Raw genomic sequence first — 22,378 nt, forward strand, 5'->3', positions numbered from 1 at the left:
AGCTCACAGATATTGGTTATTTTTTTGTAAAAATAATTAGTACAACTTTGTTATCTCAACTGCTCTGATTTTCAGTTTTAATTTCCTTTACAGCACTTATTTTTTGGGTGTTTTCCACCACTTCTATCTCTCTCCTTTCTTCATGTCATCCCACAGTTAGAGAAACAGAAAACGTTAAACACAAACTATAGCGTTTGTCTTTCCCAGTCTCTCTTATGCAAGGAAATCCAGCTTTATCTTTTGCTTTTATACTCTGTTAGTCTAGTTAAGTAGCCTCTGCCAAAGACCGTCATCTAGGCTAAGGAAGTTCTTCTTTTATCACAATTTATTAAAAATTTCTTTATATTTTTCCCCATTTGTTCTTTAAATTTCCTCTCAAACCTCAGAATGTTGTTCTACCATAAATGTTTATGGGAAACTCCTACTTACTTTGCCAGTGAAACAATGGCAGGATATAACCCTTACTCTGGTGTTCTTAATTTATATTCTGCTCTATTAGTGTCGCTTGAGTTGGATTTCCATTTTATTATAGGATTATTATTTTTGGGGGGCCTGAACATTCCCTTGTACCTTGCTATATTTCTCACCTTCTTGATTCCTAATTGTTCCAGTATATACATACTTTCTCTGAGTCTAATAAGGTACTTTTAAACAACCTCCATGCTGCTTCTACGGATTTTAATTTCCTAACTTTCCCCTTCAGGCTATTTCTAACTTCCTCAATATAAAAATCTTCCTTTTTTGAAAAGTACTGTAATATTATTACCTCATGGTAGGATCCCACGGGAGGATGTTGAAGTTAATTATATTATGGTCACTTTTATTTAGTGGCTCAACCACGTTAACTTCCTGAATCAACTCATGTGTTTACTCAAGACTTGCATCAAGAGTAGATTCTCCCTTTCAGTATTCCAAGAATTTTTGTAACAAGTGATTGTCTTTGGTGTCTGCACGTTATTCCAGTAATATACTGAGAAGGCTAAAAATATGTGCCTGTGATATACATGAACAAGTCACCAGGAAATATTTGTTTATTCAATGCACTTTTAAGAGTGTAAGAAGTCTAAAGGGCTTAATTGTCAGTGAAACCACATAGAGTTTTGTAAATTCAGAATTTGTTCTGTGTGCATTAATCAATCTGTATATTTAGTAGGTCAGTTACACACCTCAGTGTTGAAATTCAGGTTTGTTCAGCATGAATGCTTACAGTTTAAATATCCTCTGATTATGTAAAGTCAACACATACAAATTACTGATTCTGAGAGCCTAAGCCCATTGAAACAGCTGTTGGTTCATTATGTTATTATTTTTTTCCCACGTAAACCTGAAACCCAAACTGTAAATCAATGATTTCATGATCTGTAGTAAATAGAAATTGTGACACCTTACAACTGAAAGCACATTACAGTGTCCAGCAATGTATCCCAGTTGTTGTTAGGCTAAGATTCAACTGTAAACAAAAGTTGGTAATGAACTATATGGTAATTCTGAATAGCAGATTGAAATAGGGTTTGTCTTTGAACTAGATCCACTGCTTCTCTGAACTTATAAACATGACTTTGAAAGAATGTACACTGTTTTCCTGATTAGAAGTCCCCTTTTTTTTTTTCCATTACTCATTTATTTCAATCCCAATTTTAAAATCTCACTCATTAGAAAAGCATTCTCTGTAACAGAAGTTGAAACAGAGATGTGTATTCTCATTCAGCACAGTACGAGACAGCTATTACTATTACATGTTACACGAACACTACTATTTGTAATAGACTAAATTTCTTTATTGTTTTAAGTCCAAATGTGATTACTCTTAAATGTAACCTTTACTTAGATTTGCCAAGTGAGAAATTTTTGCTTCATTAATGTTGTAACTTATGGTTCATGTTTCCAAAGAAAGCTAAAAATAATTTCTGAATCGGTGTGTCTTGCTGACATAAACACAGTTAACTTAAAGTTTTTGCAGTTTCCAGGATTGTTTCACTTTTATAAAGCAGTAAAAGTATTCCACTCTTTCCATTTTTCTAGTACTATAAGAACCAAGAAAGCAGGAATTTGTTTAGCTCATTGGCTCCATTTATCCTGAGCCAAGACCATGATCTTGGAAACCCTTTAACTTGGCTGAATCCAGTACAAAGTTCTTTTCAAAAAGCCAGTGCAATTAGAACAACACAGTGTATGTTCAGTTTCAAAATTAAGACGATAAAGTTTCAAACAGCTAGAACTGAAACACAGAGTATCATGGCTTAGACCTTTAATCAGTTAAACACAAACCCTAATTCCACCAGTTTTTGATCAAATGAAGAATTGTGTAGTTGAGAACAGCATTAAAAAAGCTCTATTCTACTTTTTGCAAATGGATAGAACAATTAACACAAAACCCAAGGAAACATAATGGAAGAGTAGGAGCTTCTGTAAATGCTTCAGACAGAATGATACTATAATACAAGAAATGTCTTTTGTACTCTATTTTGTCACTGGTTACTGCTAAATATACATTTGCTAACAAATTGGTACATTGCAGAGTCTTTTGAAATCTGGTGCTTCATTTTTGGAGTTTTTTTTTCTTTTTTGTTTTCCAAAACCTTTTCTTTAGTACATATCTATTATATCAAACGTGAATCAGATATGCTCTTCATTTCTTATGAAAACGTCAATAATTGGTATTTTTATGAATTACAGCACCTAAGAAAGAAATCAAATTCAGTACTAAGGATTCTAGTTAATTGTGTCTAATTTTGCCTTCTAAATTGTTCACCAGTAATAAAAGGTTCTTTTTTTTTTTTTTTCCTTTGAACAAAGGTAGGAATTCTCAGATCTTATAAAAAGATAAATTTTTAACTTTTAATAGCTCTACAATTGATAGTAGAGTAGTAGTTTCTTTCATGCATTTTTTTAAACCATTCATATAAAGTGATTCAGAAGCTACTAGTTAGTAAGTAGCTAATTAAACTAATTTCCCTTAGACATTTGTCAGTGTTTTTCACTTAGAATACTTCCTGGAAGTTGAAATATTTATGCAGAGAGTAAAATACAATTAATTTTATGCAAATTGATAAAATGCATATAGATTTTGTACAAAATAGTCTTATAACTATAACTATGCCCTGTTTGTTCTTTAAACTGCACAACATATATTCATATACTTAACACATTATTTCATAAGTGAAATTATTATAAGGTCTATGCAATTCATAAGGAGAAGGTATCCCTAGAAGAAATGCAAAATGTTGCAAGCTGCAAAATACTGGCATATTAAACTACAACAAAAACACAGTTTTGAATGCTTCTTCTTCAAGCACTTAATTTACTTCTAAACTAACTGATTTTTTTGTTTGTTTGTTTTTTACATTCAGAAATACAGGGATTTATCCATTTTAATCTGTGACACACAGGCCTTTGGAGAAACATGGCGACTGGCTGCCAAATGGTTCTAATTTACCCTTGCAAGGGGCAGACTAGTGGAGGGGGTAAAAACTGACAAGAGACCAGTTTCTATTAGGCAGTTCCCTAATATTTGCTGCTTTGGGACTTGCCTGTTGATTCAAACTTTTGAAACAACATTTGGAACTCTACTCTGTTTGGCAGGGCTGTATACTGTTTCAGTGACCTGTAAGTAACTGTAGGGGCAAATTTGTGTAATCTCATAGGTGGCTTGTTAAGTTTTATTTGATCTTACTGACTTATTTACACATGCACACACATGCTTTTTAGATGAGACCACTGATTCTTGCTCCTTCCCTCAAAAAGTCACTGTAGCAATATTGTCCCGTCATATCCTGTAAGACAGTAACAGGGGAGCAAAATTGCAGTAATGGATCCTGCCAACATTGTGCATTACCTTTCTTCTCGACTGAAATTCTATTTAGCTAGATCTGTAAAGCATTCAAGGTTTTATTGTCTGCATTAATGTACCTAGACTATGTTTTATACCTGATAAGCAGTCAATAGTGCTTTTTTACATCTTCAGCTAGGCTGCTATGAAGTGTACAATATTATTTAACATTTATAACGCGCAATTAAGCATTCAAAATGTAAGGGAGAGGCATATGTTTTCTATAAGGAAGAGCTTGAAATGATGACCTTAAAGGAGCTAACTTCCTTCTAACATGGTTTCTCATGAAAACTGATTACACTTCCAAAAATTATATGGGCAGTTCAAATTTAAGTAAGTACTACTTTTCTTACGCAGTCTGATATTAAAAAAAAAAATCTCTTCTTCATACTACCAATGTGACTCAGATCCATTCATCTATTAGCACTTCTGGTATGTTGTCTCTGGGCTGTTGAGAATCTAGCTGATAGAAATTCACAGATTTTTTAGGAATGACAAAATATAAAAGCCTTTGGTGAACTACTCCCTCTTTCAGGGCATTCAGTTAGCATAGAAGTAATGATTATTACATAAATTAAAGTTGCTGCAATTCAGCTGTAGGGACTGAGATTCAATGCCAGTGAAGATAGATCAAGGTTTTAAAAAATATCTGCTGTAAATTAAAAACAAATGGTTGAAAGTATTTTGCAGACCTCTCTCCCACAGATCGTATATTCCATTTTCCAAATTAAATCTAAGAGAGAATATTACTTTATTGAGATTTATGGAATAATTTCTTTTAAAATTCCAGCAATATGAGAATACAGGCAGACACTGACAGGGCTGACAAAAATAAGTGTCAGCTACTAAGTAGTTTCATCTTCTGGAGGATTTTTTTTTTTCAGTAATGGGAAAAATTAGTTCTGACTTTTTTAAAACTAAAATTATATGCAAACCATTAAATTAAGGACAGATCACTTTGTCCAATTTGAACTGCAAAGGGGATAAAATGGGTGGAAAACATGATAATATAGCAGTGATCCATTGAAGGAAGTGTTCCTCCTGCAGTTCAACTTGCTGAGCCTGTCTAAGGAATAGGACTTAAAAGCTTGTGAGAAAACGTGTAAGAGGATATAGAGGAAAATTGTTCTGTGGCATCTGGGAGAAGTACATGTAGGCAGAGCAGTTGGGCTGTATTAACTATGAAAGCATGTATGTTATTCAACTCTGGTTCTCTCTGAAGACAAAGAAATGACCTGTTTTCTATAAGGCATAGTATAAGGGGTATGACACCAGAGGGAATCACACAGCTCTGATGGACAGGAAGGTACACAGAAGTCCCAAGTACACTGGGTACTGTTTCTGAGAGCTCCAATCCGTATTCAAGAACCTCATTACAGAATTTGGGGTGTCCAAGAGCTTAAAGGGATGATGAATCTTGGAGCCTTAGTGGACTGTTAAGCCTCCTCCCATTAAAGAAAAACATGTGGTTGAAACTGTGTTGGCTAAAAACCACGGAATTTTCTGCGTAACTTTATTCCTTCTTTGCCATTTTGTGTTGGATATCATGATCTGCCTGTTGTATTTCAGCAAATGCAATAATTTTCTTTTAATTAGATAATTACCATGTTTCTCATTGGTTTTGATCACTTCTAAATTCACCTTTTGGTTTTAACAAATGCAGTTTCATAAGATGATGGATTTTTACATTTTTAAAACCGCTAAATGTTCAAAAAGGATTTGTACACATAACAAAATTAAAGTAGGGATTATCTAGCACTGTGTGTGGGATACAGCTATAATCTATACAGTGCATGGAAAAGAAACTGGCACTCTCAATTGCACTACACACATCTCAGTAATAACAGGGTATGAGGCATACAATTTCATGGAACACCCACAATGAAAATTATTCTTTCCAAACAGAGAATTGTTTTGGAATAAGTTAGGTTAATTGGCACCATGGGATTCCTCTCAAGGAAACACAGAACATTAAAATCTACACATGTGCATGTAAAATGATAAAGTATTATCTTCTTTCCCCTCTCAGCTCCTCAAATCTAAGACACGCTACCCAAAATCAACAGAAACAATTATGTTTTGTTGATTCAAATTTCCTTAGAATAAACTGGCAATTCTTCATCTGGTCAGCTTACAACCTGAGAGTCACTGCTGCACTGTTCCACAACTGCTAGCTTGGGTATGGTTATCTACTTCATTCTTTCACACAAAAATAGATGCCTCTAGAGCATTTGGCGCATGCTTTACAGAATTGTAAGAATCTTTATTTTCCTTGCAGGCGACATAGCTATATCATGATAAGATAACAGCCTCTTTCAGAGGACTATTGTGCGCCCTTTAGGATTAGAACCAAAATCTACAAATGGTTAATGGGAAATCCAGGCATATTTCACGGTCATTATGCAGTCCTCAGTTAAAACACTGACTGTATTTTACAGTTTCTGAATGCTGTTGGAAGTATATTAAGTCCTCACAAAAGTATTATCAACCTCTCAAAATCGTAATTATAAAAAGGACTTATGACTAATAAAGAAAAAAAATCCTTTTAATGGAGAAGGCTGAATTCTCGTGCAGGCTGTTAAGTGTTGTGCTGTGTGCATTTGACTATTTCATTAATGTTTAAGGTCATCATAAACGAGGACATTGGTTTTGGCTTGTTTATGTCCTTTACTTTGAAATTTGGGCATATGTACAACTCAACCATTATTTGTTTCCTAGCCTTCTACCCAAATTATGGTAACATATTTAAAACTAACTAATTGTGTGATTCCTAGTGGGCAGGTCACAGATGAGGTGTGGCCACAGACATGCTGTCTGTCTGTGTGTTACAAGTCTGGCTGAATCTGTTCTGGCCTCTTGAATGAATGAGAAACTGCTGTGTCCTGTGACCCCAGATGACTTCACATATAAGTCCTGTGCTGAAGAACAGCCTTCGTCACTTCCCAACCTGCAGTCTCCTAGTCGAAAATTGAGGTGTATAATGATTGCCATATCATTTTTTGCCCAGCCTCAGAAGAAAAGCAGCACCATGTACAACACAGCATTTCAGCTTCTCACCAAAGACATTCCAGAGCCTGCCATTACATTACTCTGAAATAGGAGTTCCAAGAAACCAAAGAATACCCCAGAACTTACCATTCTTCTATGCCAATAATATTATTTCCTTTGCCACTCTGCCTGGGCCTACTCACGTATCTTAACCCGACTTACTATTTAATTATTCTCTGTTAGGAGTAGAGGAAAAAGACAGCAAATAGAATTTACACTTAGCATAGGTGGAATTTATTCTAGAATGAAATGAAAATTAAATCTTACACTACCCATAACAGGATATATGTCATATTTATATTCTATACTATAACATTATTATTTTAGAAGACTATCCATGTTCTTTGTAGAGAGATGTAAGCTTGGTCTGGTAGACTGAAGTGGGTTTACTTTCCAGAGTTTTCATAGACAATGCTTCTGAATAACTCTGAAAAGTTGCAGGCCCACTGGGTTGCAGAAGGAAAAAATTTAGATAGGATCTCCCAATCCTCCTCCCAGTCCTAAAGTCTGGAGAGAAATACACCCTTTTCACTCCATGCACCAAAATAATCCCCTGTTTGAGAGTAATTGGTCACAAATTTAGTAGCCACTATAAATTTAGCTTTCCAGGGAATAGATGGCAGAAGATAACCTTTGCCAGGAGTATAAACTATTGCTTAATGAAGCAGAGCCCAGCTTGTTCTGTGGTGTCAAGGCAAAGATGAAGCTTAAGAAAGCTTCATTGATTACATCTTAATCCACACAAGAATTCAGAAGAAAATAAATTCATTAAAATTAATTTGTGTACAAGGGAGGATTACTGTGAATTGTGTCTTTTGTCAGTAACATAAATCCTGTCTATACTGATGGACAACGTATGCGCTAAGTGAGGTTTTGTGCCTCAACATGATGAAAAATTGTATATATCCAGTCTCAAGACTAATGTGTAGGAGGCTTTAGAAATGATAAAATTGAGCACAGAATTTAGCAAATAATACAGTCAATCTGATTGTATTCACACACTAAGGTTTAAATAAATGTTATCACTAGTTTCTTGTAGTTTTCTGTAGCAGCACCCCTCACTGCAGAGGCAGTGCAACCTATCGTAAGCTCTATGAAATATGTTGTGTCAGTGCTGGAGGTAGTAGTATTTTCTTTTCTGTGTTTTGATTTGCATTTTATACTGAATGATCTGAGTAATGTGTAATTATGTAATTAAAAGTTATGTTATGATGCAAACGCACTTGAAGGCATAGTAAAAGTTTCACTACTAATCCTGCATTCCTGCAAAAAGCTGCCTATGGTGACAAGGTACTCATTTCACCCTGAGAAGCTCTGGAATAACTGATGTTTTAGCATCACAGTTAGCAGATTTAGTACCTGAAGGGCTACTTTCATAGTCTTATACTGTCCCTGAAAATTATGGAAAATGGGTTTACTGCATGTTCCATGCCACTCCTCATTGCATCACCTTGAAAATCCTTTCCTGTATATCCACTCATAGACAATTCCTGTCTGAATCACTGGATCACCTATGAGGAAGACTTTGTAGGACTGCAAGTAATTATGCTCTGTTATAAAAAACAACCAACATACAGTAAGGAATACATCTTACTTATAACTGTTCTTGAGACTGTTACTCAGAAACTTGCTATGCATGTGCATACACTTAAAATAATGGTTGTTGATATTTCTACATATTTTCATTGTAAAGAGAACTGGCTGTTAAAATATTTACAAGGAATTATATAGGAATTTAAAAAACTTTGGAGATAAAAAAACACACCAAGTTAGTTTTACTGATTATTTGAAAGTAAGATAAAATAAAAAGGTTAATGTGGCTTAGGATTTAGGGGAAGTTTCTGTTAAAAATTAAGTGCTTGTGACTAGGAAAACCATAGTCTTAGAGCAGAGAAGGTGACTGAAGTCAAGGAGTCAAGTATTCTTAACATTAATCTTCAATCCTATTTCACTGAGGTTTTCTGTCCCTTCTCCCTTCCCTTCCTTCTCCTGCCCTGCCCTTTCCTTCCTCAAAGCCTTTGCCATTTATCACAATATGCCCATGAGATGAACTATGAACACTTTACTAGTTCAAGAGAGAAAAAAAATCCCTACACAAGTAAAAGTGGTAGTTCCATAAGGGCAATTTTAAGTTTTTACCCCATTTTGCAAGGGTTTCTACTCTAGGAATCATGTTTGCAAAGGCCAACAAATTGCAGCCCTCCTTGCTGGCTGTATAATCTGTGACCCCACAGACAGCAGATACACGCCAGAACAACACAACATCTACAGTTACAGGCAACAACAGTAACAGTATACTCAAAATTACTTAAGGATCAGAAATGACAAGCAATGAACATGAAGCCCAAGTGAAATACTGTACTTCAAGAACTAATTCAGTCAATGGATTTATAAATAGGAAAGTACCAAGTAGATAACAGGGACCTAATCTTACCATTGATGGTCATGAGATGTAAACTTGGCTCTTGTGTATGGTTCTGAGGTCCTTCATTTTAAAAGGATGTTGAAAAAGTGGAATGATTGTAGGGAAGGACCACAAAAAAGCTTTAATGACTGGACGAAGCTCTCTACAATGATAGCCCTAAAGGCACTTAGCTTTTCAGAAAGTATATTGATGGGTGATTACAGTGTGTGACTCCTAGGAGAAGCAGTAGGCTCTTCCTTTTTTGTTGCCAAATCACTCTTGGATGCTTTCCAAACAATATACTTTAGACCAATATATGTTATTGAGCTCAGGAGACAAGAGAGTGAGTGAAAATTAATGTAATAGGTTATGCTACATTTTATGGTGGCTTCTACTGATCTAATGGCTTCAATATCTAAGGAAATAATATGGTTAATAACATAAAATACAGCCACAGGAGTAAGGAAATTTGGAGAGCTGCTAGTGCATTTTTCAGCATTTTTCTGTAAGTTAGATATACTCTGCAGTACAAGGGGACTGATCTGATAATAACATGTTCAGCTTTGCTACAGCTCATTAAATTCAAATATTTCAAATATTTTGATGTATTTTTATTTTTTTTCTGCTGAATATATTATGGGCTAAATTCCTATTTGCTTGATGCATTTAATTATTTTGTTCAACATTTTGACAATATATTCAGATAATCAAGACTTTTTCTTGAAAGCTAATTAAGGGTTCCTTAAACACCTGTGAAATCAAAGTACTACCATTATTAATTCAACAGCTTTTCACACAAACTTTACACCTCCGTTCTACTTGGGAATAATTTAAGACAAAGAAAACTGCAGTGAAAGTCAGTCCAAAAGTATAATAATAATAATAATAATGTTTTCATATTAAAATTGTCTTTCCTACATAATTTTGAAGGAACAACTGTAGAGTATTGCTGTGTGACTGACACCTGTCTTCACCTTAACATAATGGTGAAGTAAATTCAACAGATCAAGGAAGCTGACTTTTAGAGTATGGTTATTTTTTCAAGTAATGCTTACCCTATTCCCCTTCATATATGCCACATATTGAGGGTACTTTGCAATGTCAGTGGGCACAGGTGATGCAATCAGAGAGTATTTTCTTTACTTTGCTGGAATATATATTCCTAAATGTTTGAGCCCAGATGGATGTCCTAGATTCAAGTTACAGGTGCATGCCCCTTATGTCTTTACTCACCTTTGGGGCAAGACTGAGGTACACAGCTCCCTCCTTTTCACCACATTCTTGAGATAGAGAAGAAAAGGCCGAAAGTGACAGGAGGGACTTGGCCAAGTGCCTAATCCATCTGCATGTAGTGCACCACTTATGTAGCCAGTGTGACCTAAAATAAGTTGGGGAGGGCCAAAGATGCTGAATTAGCAACTTCTTGATTAAGATCCATCCATGTGTTCCAACAACTCAGTTGAAAAATAAAAGATCAAAAAGGCATCCCTGATAACTGTGCTGTCAAGAGGGATTAGCAACTGGGAGATGTGCAAAGAAGAATTGTTTCTTAGAGCTTCAGAACATTTTTTTTAAGGGATTCTGCATCTAATTTCTGCTAGTAGGACATCCAGGAAGAACAAAATGCAATCATCAAGGCATCTCTCTTATGAAGTACTTCTACATGTTTGCACTAATTCCTCTGAGATGCTGACAACACATAAAATTGGCACTTCTTCTCTTTTACTTGAAATTCTAAAAATTGAATCACCTGCCAAGAATCACCTGCCAATAGGTTTTGTTGCAACAGTGATTTTTATGCAGAGATCCCAATGACTTCAATGGCTATTGGAAGTTAATGGAACAATAAAACATACATCAGGTTTTGCCGCTCTTCTTACTTAATTTCCATTTATATTCACATGGAATAGGATAGGACTATTCCTAAATTGCACCTTCACAGGAGCACTTCACTGCCAAGGAACAACTCTAGGTAATCCTATCTGTGTGCTTAGGTTAGGAAAACCAGGGAAGAAGCCTATGGAGCTCATTTGCAGCTACATCGGGGTTCCAAATGAATTTAATCAACACAGGGACCATTAGTTCCACTACAGAGACAAAATAGCATCATTTTATGACAGTATCATGGCTGAATCCTACACAATGCAGTCCCTTCTCTTCCTCTTTTCTTGGTATGCTGTTTCCTTCCTTATCTGACTGCCAGTGCTGTGATGAGGGAAGTGATGTTAATGAGGTCAGAACTAAAGGCCAACATTATTTTATGAAGGATATATCTTATTTTTGTTTATATCTGTCTGAAGATAGTTTTAAGAATATTTTTTGGAAAATCATGATGCAACAGACTTGGTGCTCTGTGACAATGTAATGATTTTATCACCCCAAAATTTCCTCTTGACATTAGAAAAAAAAAAGAGAAAGTCATCCACCACTATTTTACTCCATCCATCAACACAAGAAGTATCTTCTTGGGATAGCTGTCCAAAACACTTTTCAGAGGTATCAGTTTATATTACCTGTCATTCAACCATAGCTGTATTTTTGTTTTTATTTACTGGACACAACTGATATCTAAGAAAGTTTGAAAAAATATTTGACTATTGTCAGTAGAGTTAAGTATTTGTTAGTACTTCACATACAAGTACAAAATGGAAAGAAACTGCTACCTTTAATATGGGATATAAAAGAAAAATTACACACTTAAAGTCCTAACTCCATATTTTTATGGAAAAGGAATAATTTGCCTTGTCTTGCTAAGATTGCTCCAAGCTTTGAAAAAAGGTGAAGAGTTTTTGTTTATTTCAGTGAACAGTCTTGATGTTAAGTCAGGAATAATGTTGTGTGGATGATGTTACACAGGAACTGACTAGATGTTTGGATTAACATCTATGAATGTGTGTAAATGAAGAGAGAATTAAAAAAATACACAACATGTTACCTTGGCAAAACATTTCACTGCAACATATGGGCCAGAGTTTGACAACTAAAGGACTTTGGGGACAACTAAAACTTTGTTAATTTCATTTTACTTTTTCACTTGCGTTGCTATATGAGAATAAGGCATATTGGGCAAAATGTATGCATACAACTTAATCTACTTTACATTAGAAGCATGTCTGAACTAGACACAGAGGAGACATTCTGTGATTCGCACACCTTGCATGTGGATGCAATGTTTTGCATGGTGTCTTTGTAAATTGCTGCAGACTATCTTCACTGCCAGCTAGAGAATTGTCTATCCACATAGTATTCTCCATTACCAATTTCTAGTTTTAAACTGTATAAAAGGCAAATAAAATCAAATTTCCATCAAGTACTTTATTTTGATAAAATAATTAGAATAGAATAGAATAGAATAGAATAGAATAGAATAGAATAGAATAGAACAGAATAGAACAGAACAGAACAGAATAGAACAGAACAGAACAGAACAGAACAGAACAGAATAGAATAGAATAGAATAGAATAGAATAGAATAGAATAGAATAGAATAGAATAGAATAGAATAGAATAGAATAGAACAGAACAGAACAGAATAGAATAAAACAGAACAGAATAGTTCAGTTGGAAAGGACCTAGAAAGATCCCCTAGTCCACCTGTCTGACCACTTCAGGGCCAACCAAAAATTAAGGTGTATCATTGAGGGCATTGTCCAAATGCCTTTTGAACATTGACTGGCCTGGGGCTTGAACCACCTTTCTAGGAAGCCTGTTCCAATGTTTGACCAATTGTTACTTTCATCAAAGTGGTCTTGTATCCTTGTAGGTAAAGGACAATAATTATAGCAATCAGGCTGCAGGGGATAAACATAAAAATGTTTGAGAACCCTTGTTTTAAAAAAAACATTTGGGTTATGTGGTTTTTGTTTTATTCTATTTATTTATTTACTATTTTATATAATGTACTAATTCCTCAAATTCTTTTCCATTCCTCTTTCTACTTAAAAGCTGGTGTTTTGCTTCTAGGCACATTCCCTTTCTCCTTATCTGTGAAGTACATAGAGCCTCTATTCTTGCCAGCCTGCATTAAACACTGCAATACAATTATCCTTAACCACTGGACTGTTATCTGAGGGAACTGAATTAGACTTTCTAGCTAAAAGAACATCACATTATTTACACAAAATGTTACTGTTGAAACAGATTCACTTTAGAGTATTATATAATGGTTAGGGTAGTAAAGACTAAAAAGATCAGATCACTGATTTAAAACAGAACAAGAAGTTGTGTCTGAATTGGAGGGTAGCTGTTGAGGGTCTTCCCAACTAGGCTATTGCCTATTCAGAAGCATGGAAAATCAGTTTTGCATTTAGTCTTGCTTCTGAGTTCCAGCTGGAAAAGCTTCCTCAAGGAAGGTTTATTTGGGGCTGAAAGAAGTTCTGCAGGAAGTTTCAGTGTCAGTTTTTCACAAGCAAAAGCTATCAGAATTTTCACATAAAAAATACAAATCAGCTTTAAATTGGTTTTCAAAAAGATCCCTCACAGGATCTCTTTTGGTTTGGTATCTTGGACGTAATGGCAAGAGGCAGAAAGGGAAGTGTTCAAGAAATCACAGTGTCATATAAATTGCTTCTTTTCCTTTAAAAAGTGTAATATATTCCATTTATCTCTTGTTTCGGCATAGAAGAAAACCATTTCCCTCAGAAAAGGCTATCTTAAATTAGTTTAGTGATCTTATAGCTGAAATACAAAATAACGAGTTAGCATGTGCTATGCATTTTAAATATCTTGAATATAGTTTGCCACAAGTATTATTTAAAATTACTGTGTCAATAGTATGTCAGTATACCTTTCATCTATGACATCAGATTGTGACTGATCTATACAAAACCTCGTTACAATTTAAATTTGTTGTTTATATCTGCATTTTACTTGTATTACCACTCTAAAATGTGACAAGAAATCATCATGGAACAGCACTTAAGACATTTCATGACTAAAATATCAGCCAATATACTTAGGAGTTTTCCAGTAGAAGTCACCCCATACCTAGATTTGATTTCTTACCTCCACCCTCGTATGGATTCCCATCATTGCCCATTCACAATCACACCCTTGACCATGAAAGCCAGAAGCAGTCTAGCCATTAAGCATCACAAATGCTGTTTCACCAATCCACCCACATGTTCAAATTTAGTGTCAGTGACTTTTTATGAGCATCTCAAATATGAACTGTTTGGTGGCAGCCTCCCATCAAAGACAGCGAGCAGCCCTGCCCCTCTCCCAGCATCCCCAAGTGTTCCCCAGGCCCTCTCCTGCCCCTGGCTCCCGGGGCCTCACCGAGCACCCACAGGTCAGGTGATGCTCCAGGCCAAACTTGCTCCCACTGGAATCACAGTGAAACTCAACCAAATTCAGTTGAAATGAGCACATAGGGTGAAAATACAAACATAATGCTACATGTTGCCGGTGTTGCATAGTTTCTTCCAAATTTGAAGTGAGGAAAAAATGAAGGGAAAGATAAAAATGTGAAGACAGTTGCTATCTTTTCTCTTTGTGAATTAAGGAAGAGTTTTCATTTCTTTGCCAGATAGAGCTGTAGTGACTGTTGTCCTTACTCTTCTTTTTATTATGTAAATTAAAATAATTTCTGAATAAAAGTTCCTTCCCTTATTCCCCATATACAGGCTAAAATATAAACAGAAAGAGATAAGTAAAAATTCCAACCTTTATTCCACTCTGAACAAGCTTGTGTATATCCAAAAAAGGTTCCTTGATTATGTCTCCTTCAGGACTGAAAATCTTCACGTATCCTTCTTTTTCAAGTATAAAGAGGCGATGAGATCCATCCCCACAATGTACTGCTCCAACAGGCTGCCTTAGTCCACTCACAACCTCCTGAATACAGAAGCAGTTGTGCTTGTGTTTTCTAAAAAAAATTGAAAAAAACAGTGAGAAATTTCTTCTTTGTCGTAACCATGACACAACAATGTCCCTAAAAGATAAAATGACTGCTCTGTAATGATAGTACAAACACAGTCATACAATTCAGAATAAATTGTTTCCTTGAATGTATGCACACAGATAATACTGAAAATGAATTTATGCTTCACTCAAGCAAAATTTGGCTTGTATACAAGAGAAATTTAAGTCATTTTAAATCTAAAATGTAGAGGAATAGCTAAAACATGGTAAAAGAGAAAACAATTTATAAATAGAAAAATTCTACAGTACATTCCAGCAATTCCACAATTTGCCAAAATTTGGCTTTGAAAGTCTATTAACACCTTATTAGTAACTTAAATATCAAATGTTACTGAATGTTACTGCAATATTGAAGCTAATGTAACTTTCTCTTTGGACGTACGCTAGCTGCAGCAAAAGAAAGTACCATCTGGAAAACACAGCTGCTGAGCATAAGCACAGACTGAGCTGGTTCACTGTGAAAACCACAGGCTTTGGTTTTTGTTTTTGTTTTTTTTTTTTTTTCAGATTAAACAGCATTTATCTTTATGAACCTGCTGATCTCTTCCTCTTTGTCATATTCTTCCATGTGGTCCAGGGAGTTAGAAGCTGGCCCTCGCACTTGTTTTCTTGGAAAATCTGGAAAGCATGCACCACCATCTTTTCTTGCATAGTAAAAGCAAAACTCATCAGCTGTAGTTTGGAGAAAACCTTAAAAATGCAAAAGAGCATACAAATATTTAGTGTGTTGTCATGTCTGCAGTTTTGTGCCGTCAAACTAATCTTTAAATAGATTATATTCTGAGTGGAAAAATAAGTGGTTTTAAACAAAGTACTATCTTCAAAAAAGGCCTGCTCTGAATAAATACAAACTGACTATTACCTTTTATAGTTTTTAATTTGTATCTGTAGTAAACTTTATTTTCAGTGTGCATAAATAAGAAAAAAAACAATTAACTCAAAATGACACTACAGTTACTCATTAAAAAAAATGAAGGGACAAAGTTCAGAGTTAAGGCTGTCATATATTTTTTCCTGATTTTAACCCTACTAATGAAGTGTAATATATGCTGTAAAATAGCTTGAGCAACTTTCATATAACTTTTTTCTTGCTTTAAGCTTTGCATCTTATCGCTTTTATATTGCTTTAGCAGAACTCAGTATCTTTTGCTACTCTCTGTCATCCCCAAAATATAATGAAAATGGTAACTCTTCCCTGATTTAATAACAAAAAGGTGGCTTGTAGTAAAAACTTCGGTAAAAACTTCTGTAAAAGACATGCAGTAAAGACTTTGTGGAATGCTGGCACCAGACATCAGTCGGAGAGGTGAATAATTAATTGTCTCAGAAAGCAAGAAGTACTGCTTAAAACTGCACCTTGTTGACATGCAGCTGGCCTCTGGTTGACTCCTGACAGTGCCGTGGGTGAAGGCAGTGTCCCATCGCAACGTCTACTTCCTCGGCCCCCAACCCTGAGAAAAGGGACGTGTCTCATGCTGCATTGGAGCTGGCTTTAAGCTGGCTTGGATGAAGGGTGGTCTTTAGGTTTTAGGTTAAAATGGGAGGGAGTTTGAAGACAAGGGAAACAAGATGTTGGTAAAACAAAAGCCTTTGAGGAAAATCCCTGCCACTGCAGATACTATGCTATGTTTAATGACAGCAAAAATATCTTTCTGTCCAAAAACTTTTTTCTAGTAATTTCCATCCAGTTTTTAATCATTAATATTGAATCTAAGATAGAATTTGGCTAGTTACATATGCACTGTTTTACTAAAACAGATGTTAATACAATGTGTCTTAAGACACCTTTATTGCTCTTAGCGTTATTGGCACAATGTTAGGATGTACTACAGTCCAAGACCTAACTGATGGAATACACAAAATTAGCACTTAATTGGAATTAGAGGCCTAATTTATGCATGGCTTTACCACTTGTGAATAATGCAGTAATCCATAGATCTTGCCCATAAAACCTCTGGCTTACAACTTACAATAAGAGCTGATCAGGGACAGCTGTGATTCTTTGGAAAATGCCAATTTCTTAAAAGCAAAGGTTTTTCAGAAATGTTATCAGTTTTGACAAAATTTTAGTTAAAATGCTGTTTCTGGTCCAAGATGAAACTTCTGGTCTAAATGAAAAAGAGAGAAACAGACAGCAAAGCTCATATCACTATACTCCAATGTCTTGTAATTAGGGTGTTTCATTAGGAAGAGGAATATTCAGGTCAATGCCCCTCATCTGTCAGGCAAGAGTTTGACCCTAAGTCTCCCATTTCCCAAGTAAATGTCCTAACAACCGCTTTATTAGCTATCCTGGGGTGGTCTCTCTGTGGCTTTCTTCATGGAAAATTTCGAAAGAGTTCAATTTCTTCCTTATGTGGAATAGGAAAATTTTTTAGATCCCAGAATTTTTGTGGAGTGGAAAGCCTTTCCCACCCAACTATACTTCTTTTCATATGCATCTTCCTTTAAAAATATTGGACAAATAACATGACAAAGCCTGCCTTTGGCTTCTATAAAATAGTATCTGGAAACACATGGTAGTGCGCTGTGGTATAAAAGTTTAATTACCATGATTTGAGCTTCAGTAAATATCATCTCTGAGGAGCTGGTTTTAATTTATAGTAGTTATTTGGAGAAAATGTGAGATACAATTTCAAGTGGAACAACTGAAGAGGAACTCTGATATAATCATGGACTGGTATTCCAAGGCTTTGTAGATATAATGCCAAAATCAAAGGTAATCTACAATCTTGGTGCTGAATTATTTGACTTAAGAATACATAGTTTTCTCTTCAGTGATTTCTTTCTCTAGGCAAAGGAGATCATTACAGAAAATGCAATAAGTGGATTAGAGGTGTACAATTTCTGAGAATTTCTAGAATTGTCTAAGTATATAATCTACTATTTATTACAAATAAACTACTCTTGGCTGGAATTTTACCTTTAGTCTGAAAAACTGAGAGCATATAATGATCTTATTGTTTACTTAGTACATGTGCATTTCAAATAACAATCAGATGCAAACTCAATTGAGTAATTCATTAAGCAATGCCTTTTCTTGCATGTAAGACTAATCTGTTTTCTTTATGAAATATATCATGCATTTAGGTACATCTTGCACTACAGTGGGCTATAGTTTCTGCTATTTGGCAAACCCATCAGCAGATCTGAAAAAAGATAAGACTTACATTCCGATTTCCTTAGAAACGTTCTTAAAAACAGGTTTGAATTAAACTATGAAAATCAGTCTGTAAATCGCTAAATTGTTGCATTATTGGAAGGAATGTGACCTCTGTAAATACAGTTTCACCTGTGCATTAAGGATGGAATTTTGTTCTATAAAAAAACAGTAAGCTACCAAAAAAATCGTTTCTGTGTTCTATATGCTAGATTCACCATACAGTTTCAGTAAAGACAGTTAAAAAAAGATGCTTCTACTTTCCTATCTGATAGTAACTATTTAATGTTTTCTTTATTATTCTTAATTTGTGAGGTCTTTAGTTGAGAGGTTGCCATTTTCTTCAGTGTTTGTACAATGTCCAGAAGAATGGTCCGTGACAAGCACCCCTAAGCACTGGAATTATCTGGGGGGGAAAAATATTGTTTTTCTCAGGCAGAGTTTATTCAGATACAGCTCGGTCACTGCCTCTACGAGAGCTATGCCCAATAGAGATGGTGACATTTAGTCCTGTGTGAATTTCCGAACATATTACTTTATTTTAAAGGAGTAATGCATATCATTACAAATTTCCTAACAATTCCGTGTGTTGACAGAGCAGTTCCTGTGTTAAAAAGGAAAACTTAAATCACAAAGGAAAATTAAACACAATGTTTAAGTGTTGTATTTGTTGGATTTTGCATAGGCTTGCATTTCTACGCTTTTCAAATATCTTGCAAGCCAGAGTCGAACAGTTTTTGAGAAACAAACATCTCAGTTAAGGCAGTTACAGTGAAGTCTTTCTGTGTTCTTACTTGTTAAAATCTTCAGGGATCAGGTGCATGATTTCAAACTTTTTCAAAGAACTTTTGCTCTCATATGATCCTTACTTCCTCTCTCCACAAGTATTTGTGGTCAGTTATTCCTCACAGTGTATCTTGTTATTCCTATCCTACCTTCACTAAATTCTGCTTTGCTAAATTCCCTGCTTGACCATCACCTTGCCTCTTCTTTCTGATATACAACTTAATTGTAGCAGTTGTCTTGATCTTTACGACAAGGGAAGTTAGCATTCACTCCCTCATTTGCACAGCACACAGGATTGAATATCATCCACTTGTTTGCACAGACCTGCACCTGCTTAGAGAGCATATGGAAATCACGCTCACCTACTTTATTCCTGCTACATTGTTGACCTTAAGCATACAGTTCTGTATTGTATAGATGAGGCCTTTGACTGTTTTTTTTTTTTTTTTTTTTTTTTTTCCTGGTTTGCATTTCCGACAGCTAGATGTGAATTTTTTCACAAAAAAAAAATTTCGAAACATAACAGGCTTGGTGGTAGTTCACATCACCTCCTACTGGTTTTGAAGCAATTAATGGCCCTCTTGTCACACTGACACATTGCATGTGCCTGCACAAAGGCAGTGCCAGGGTTAATCTCCCTGCTGCTCTTATTAGCAGCAGCAACACTACTATTTTTCTCTTCAGAAATAGTTGACTGTGTTGACTGTGGTTATTAGCTGACTACATTAGAACTTCAGGAAGTGTTGAGTGGCCTGCAGAACTTCTCAGAAGACTTCTACCATTTGGGGCCGAGGTGCTCCTGTTTGGAGTTAAAAAATTCTTATCTAGCATCTCTTCTGGCAATGACTGCATTCAGATCTGGGCCTGGATCTGGATTCACACACCATCATCTGGAATCCATTTCTTCAAATGGAAATAATGGAGAGCACATCGTTCAAAATTTGTCCAATATCCTCAGGTGGCAGGGCCACACGTTTGTTGCTTAGAATATGTTGCTTCCACTGGCACAAATCAAGTTTCTGCTCATGCTGAAAGGGAGAATCAGCCGTGCCTTTCTTTACATGACCGTATTAATAACAAATATTAGACAGTCTTCTCTTCTGACCTTGCAAAACTTAAAATTCCTGTTGTTTAAAGAGACTTCATTAACTCCAGCTCCTCATCAGTAATCGCTGAAACCGAGGTTCGCAGTAATGATTGGATGAGAAATAATAAGAAGAGTCAGCCAGGATGAAGCAGAGAAGTTCTATATTCAGACATTTTGTGAAACATTGCACCCTCCTGCAGTAACAGATCCATAAAATCCTAACAGCTATTCTTCTTGTTCTGCTTCAGTTTTCAAGAATTCAAGAATTGATCCATTTATTCTTTGGATATTCAAAATTGCTAAAGAGGTCTGATACAGTCATAACTGGTGGGCAGACTGCTATCTTCAAAAGAATGAACCAAGAATCTACTTACAGTTTTCATCTTTGCAAATGTAAAAAGAACAATAAATGAATTTCTGGAGCTAACTCATCAAAAAAAATATGTATAATTTCTCAGTCTTCTTGGTTAATGTGTACTGTGAAAATTTCAGTTCTAGAAAAGATGCTTGCTATCTTGAATCACTATTAAAATTTCTAACTTATGCCAAAATTAGGGCTTCGGGGCTAAAATTATTTTTGTAGTCAGCAATTTCCTTAAAGTCCTTTGTATTGGTGTTCAGAAACAATTAGCACTCCTTAATGGAGGAAAAGTAATTATTTGAGTTTTTAACAAATGCACAGTGAATCATTGGCAGAGACCTCCAGTTCGGGGCATGTTAATTTCCAACTCTTTGTTTAATCCTCTAGGCTAAACTGAAAACATAGCTTTCATAATTTTTATTTTTATTTTTATTTATTTTGCAATAAATATTAGGGATATATGGGTCTCACAAGTAAAACATAAAACACAAATAAGCTGTCTTTATAATTATTCATATTTTAGAGTGCCTATTATACTATATTAAAACCCTATAAGCCGTCTTCTCAAAAAGCATGACATGAATCTTAATACCTTCATGAAATACTGGTATAGGCATCAAGAACCATGTGTACCAATCAGAAAACTAACTAAATCATCTCTGCTGGTGATGCAAGGACACAACAACTTGTTTTTAGTTCTGCCCACTTTCAGAACCACTATATAGAAAGATTATTAGCATCTGATTGATGTAGGAAAAATCCTATATTAACTGATGCTAAAGTATGTAAGCTCTTTTTCTGCAAAGCACAGTGCTCTGTCCAGTGCTAAAGTTATGCTTTCATCTGGTTATCTTTCAAGGCAACCTGGGTGGTCACAAAAAGCACTTGACATCTTGATGCACTTCAGCAGTTTTACATATACACAAACTTTGTAGAAAAATAAATTTGTCATTCGTCACCACATATGTTGATCTGAGGAGTGAGGTTCCTGTGGCTATAGCTCCTGTGCTGCTCAGCCCTTTCTCTTTCTCTTTCCCTCTCTACTTCTCCTCATTTTTTCTCCCTTTTCACCCTTTCACTTTTTCCAATTAAAAAAATTGTTCCCTCAGAAACAGAGAGTTTCACAAAACAACTATGAGGGACTTGCTCTGCTGAATATGCTAATCATTTGCATTAGTTACAAACTCGTGTCAAAAAAAAAAAGTCTTTGTGCTGACTTCTTATATGGGCCAAACATTTAGAATATCTAATCTATTATCACTGTTCAGCAGGCAGTCTTGGCAACTGTGACCTATTCTGCTTTGCTTTGGAGAATGTGATAAAGAGCAAGAAACAGCTGGTTTAAGAAAGCCTTAGAAACATCCCTTAGTTTATAAAGACAATAATAATATTTTCATATTTGAATGGGTTGAGATACATGTTAAACCACAGTAAAGGGAAAAAGTAAGTCAATTCAAAATGTTTTCTCAAGCCAATAAAAGAAGGCTGCAAAAAATCCCTGCACTCTTGGGATTTCAGAGAAAACAAGTACACGCTGTACACACGCAATTAAAAAACCCTCCTCCAAATCTCATCCACTTAAACTATCCCCTTTACTCAAATATGTTTATGTTCTATTACAAAGCTCCGTTCATATGTCAAAAATGACTATTCACAAATTCATTTTTCACATCCTTATTAACTCTGCTTTCCAGTCTGTGTTGCTAGTAAAAAAATCTTAGCAGTTTAATTATTTTCTCCTGTGTGACATTATTTATAAGTAGTGTTTGGAAAAGGAAAAA

General features: G+C 35.3%; 1 protein-coding gene across 1 annotated transcript in view; it reads right to left on the reverse strand.

Moving 5' to 3' along the window:
• The window catches only part of HHIP (hedgehog interacting protein), a 79,029-nt gene that overhangs the window by 48,258 nt on the left and 8,393 nt on the right, over positions 1-22,378 (reverse strand). Inside the window, exons 3-4 of the mRNA XM_027455772.3 lie at positions 15,737-15,893; positions 14,946-15,147 (exon numbers count right to left, since the gene is read on the reverse strand). Of these exons, the coding sequence (XP_027311573.2) occupies positions 14,946-15,147; positions 15,737-15,893 (359 nt within the window). The remainder of the gene's footprint in view (positions 1-14,945; positions 15,148-15,736; positions 15,894-22,378) is intronic.

The sequence above is a fragment of the Anas platyrhynchos genome, chromosome 4 (genome assembly GCF_047663525.1).
Source record: "Anas platyrhynchos isolate ZD024472 breed Pekin duck chromosome 4, IASCAAS_PekinDuck_T2T, whole genome shotgun sequence".
In the NCBI taxonomy this organism is placed as follows: Eukaryota; Metazoa; Chordata; class Aves; order Anseriformes; family Anatidae; genus Anas; species Anas platyrhynchos.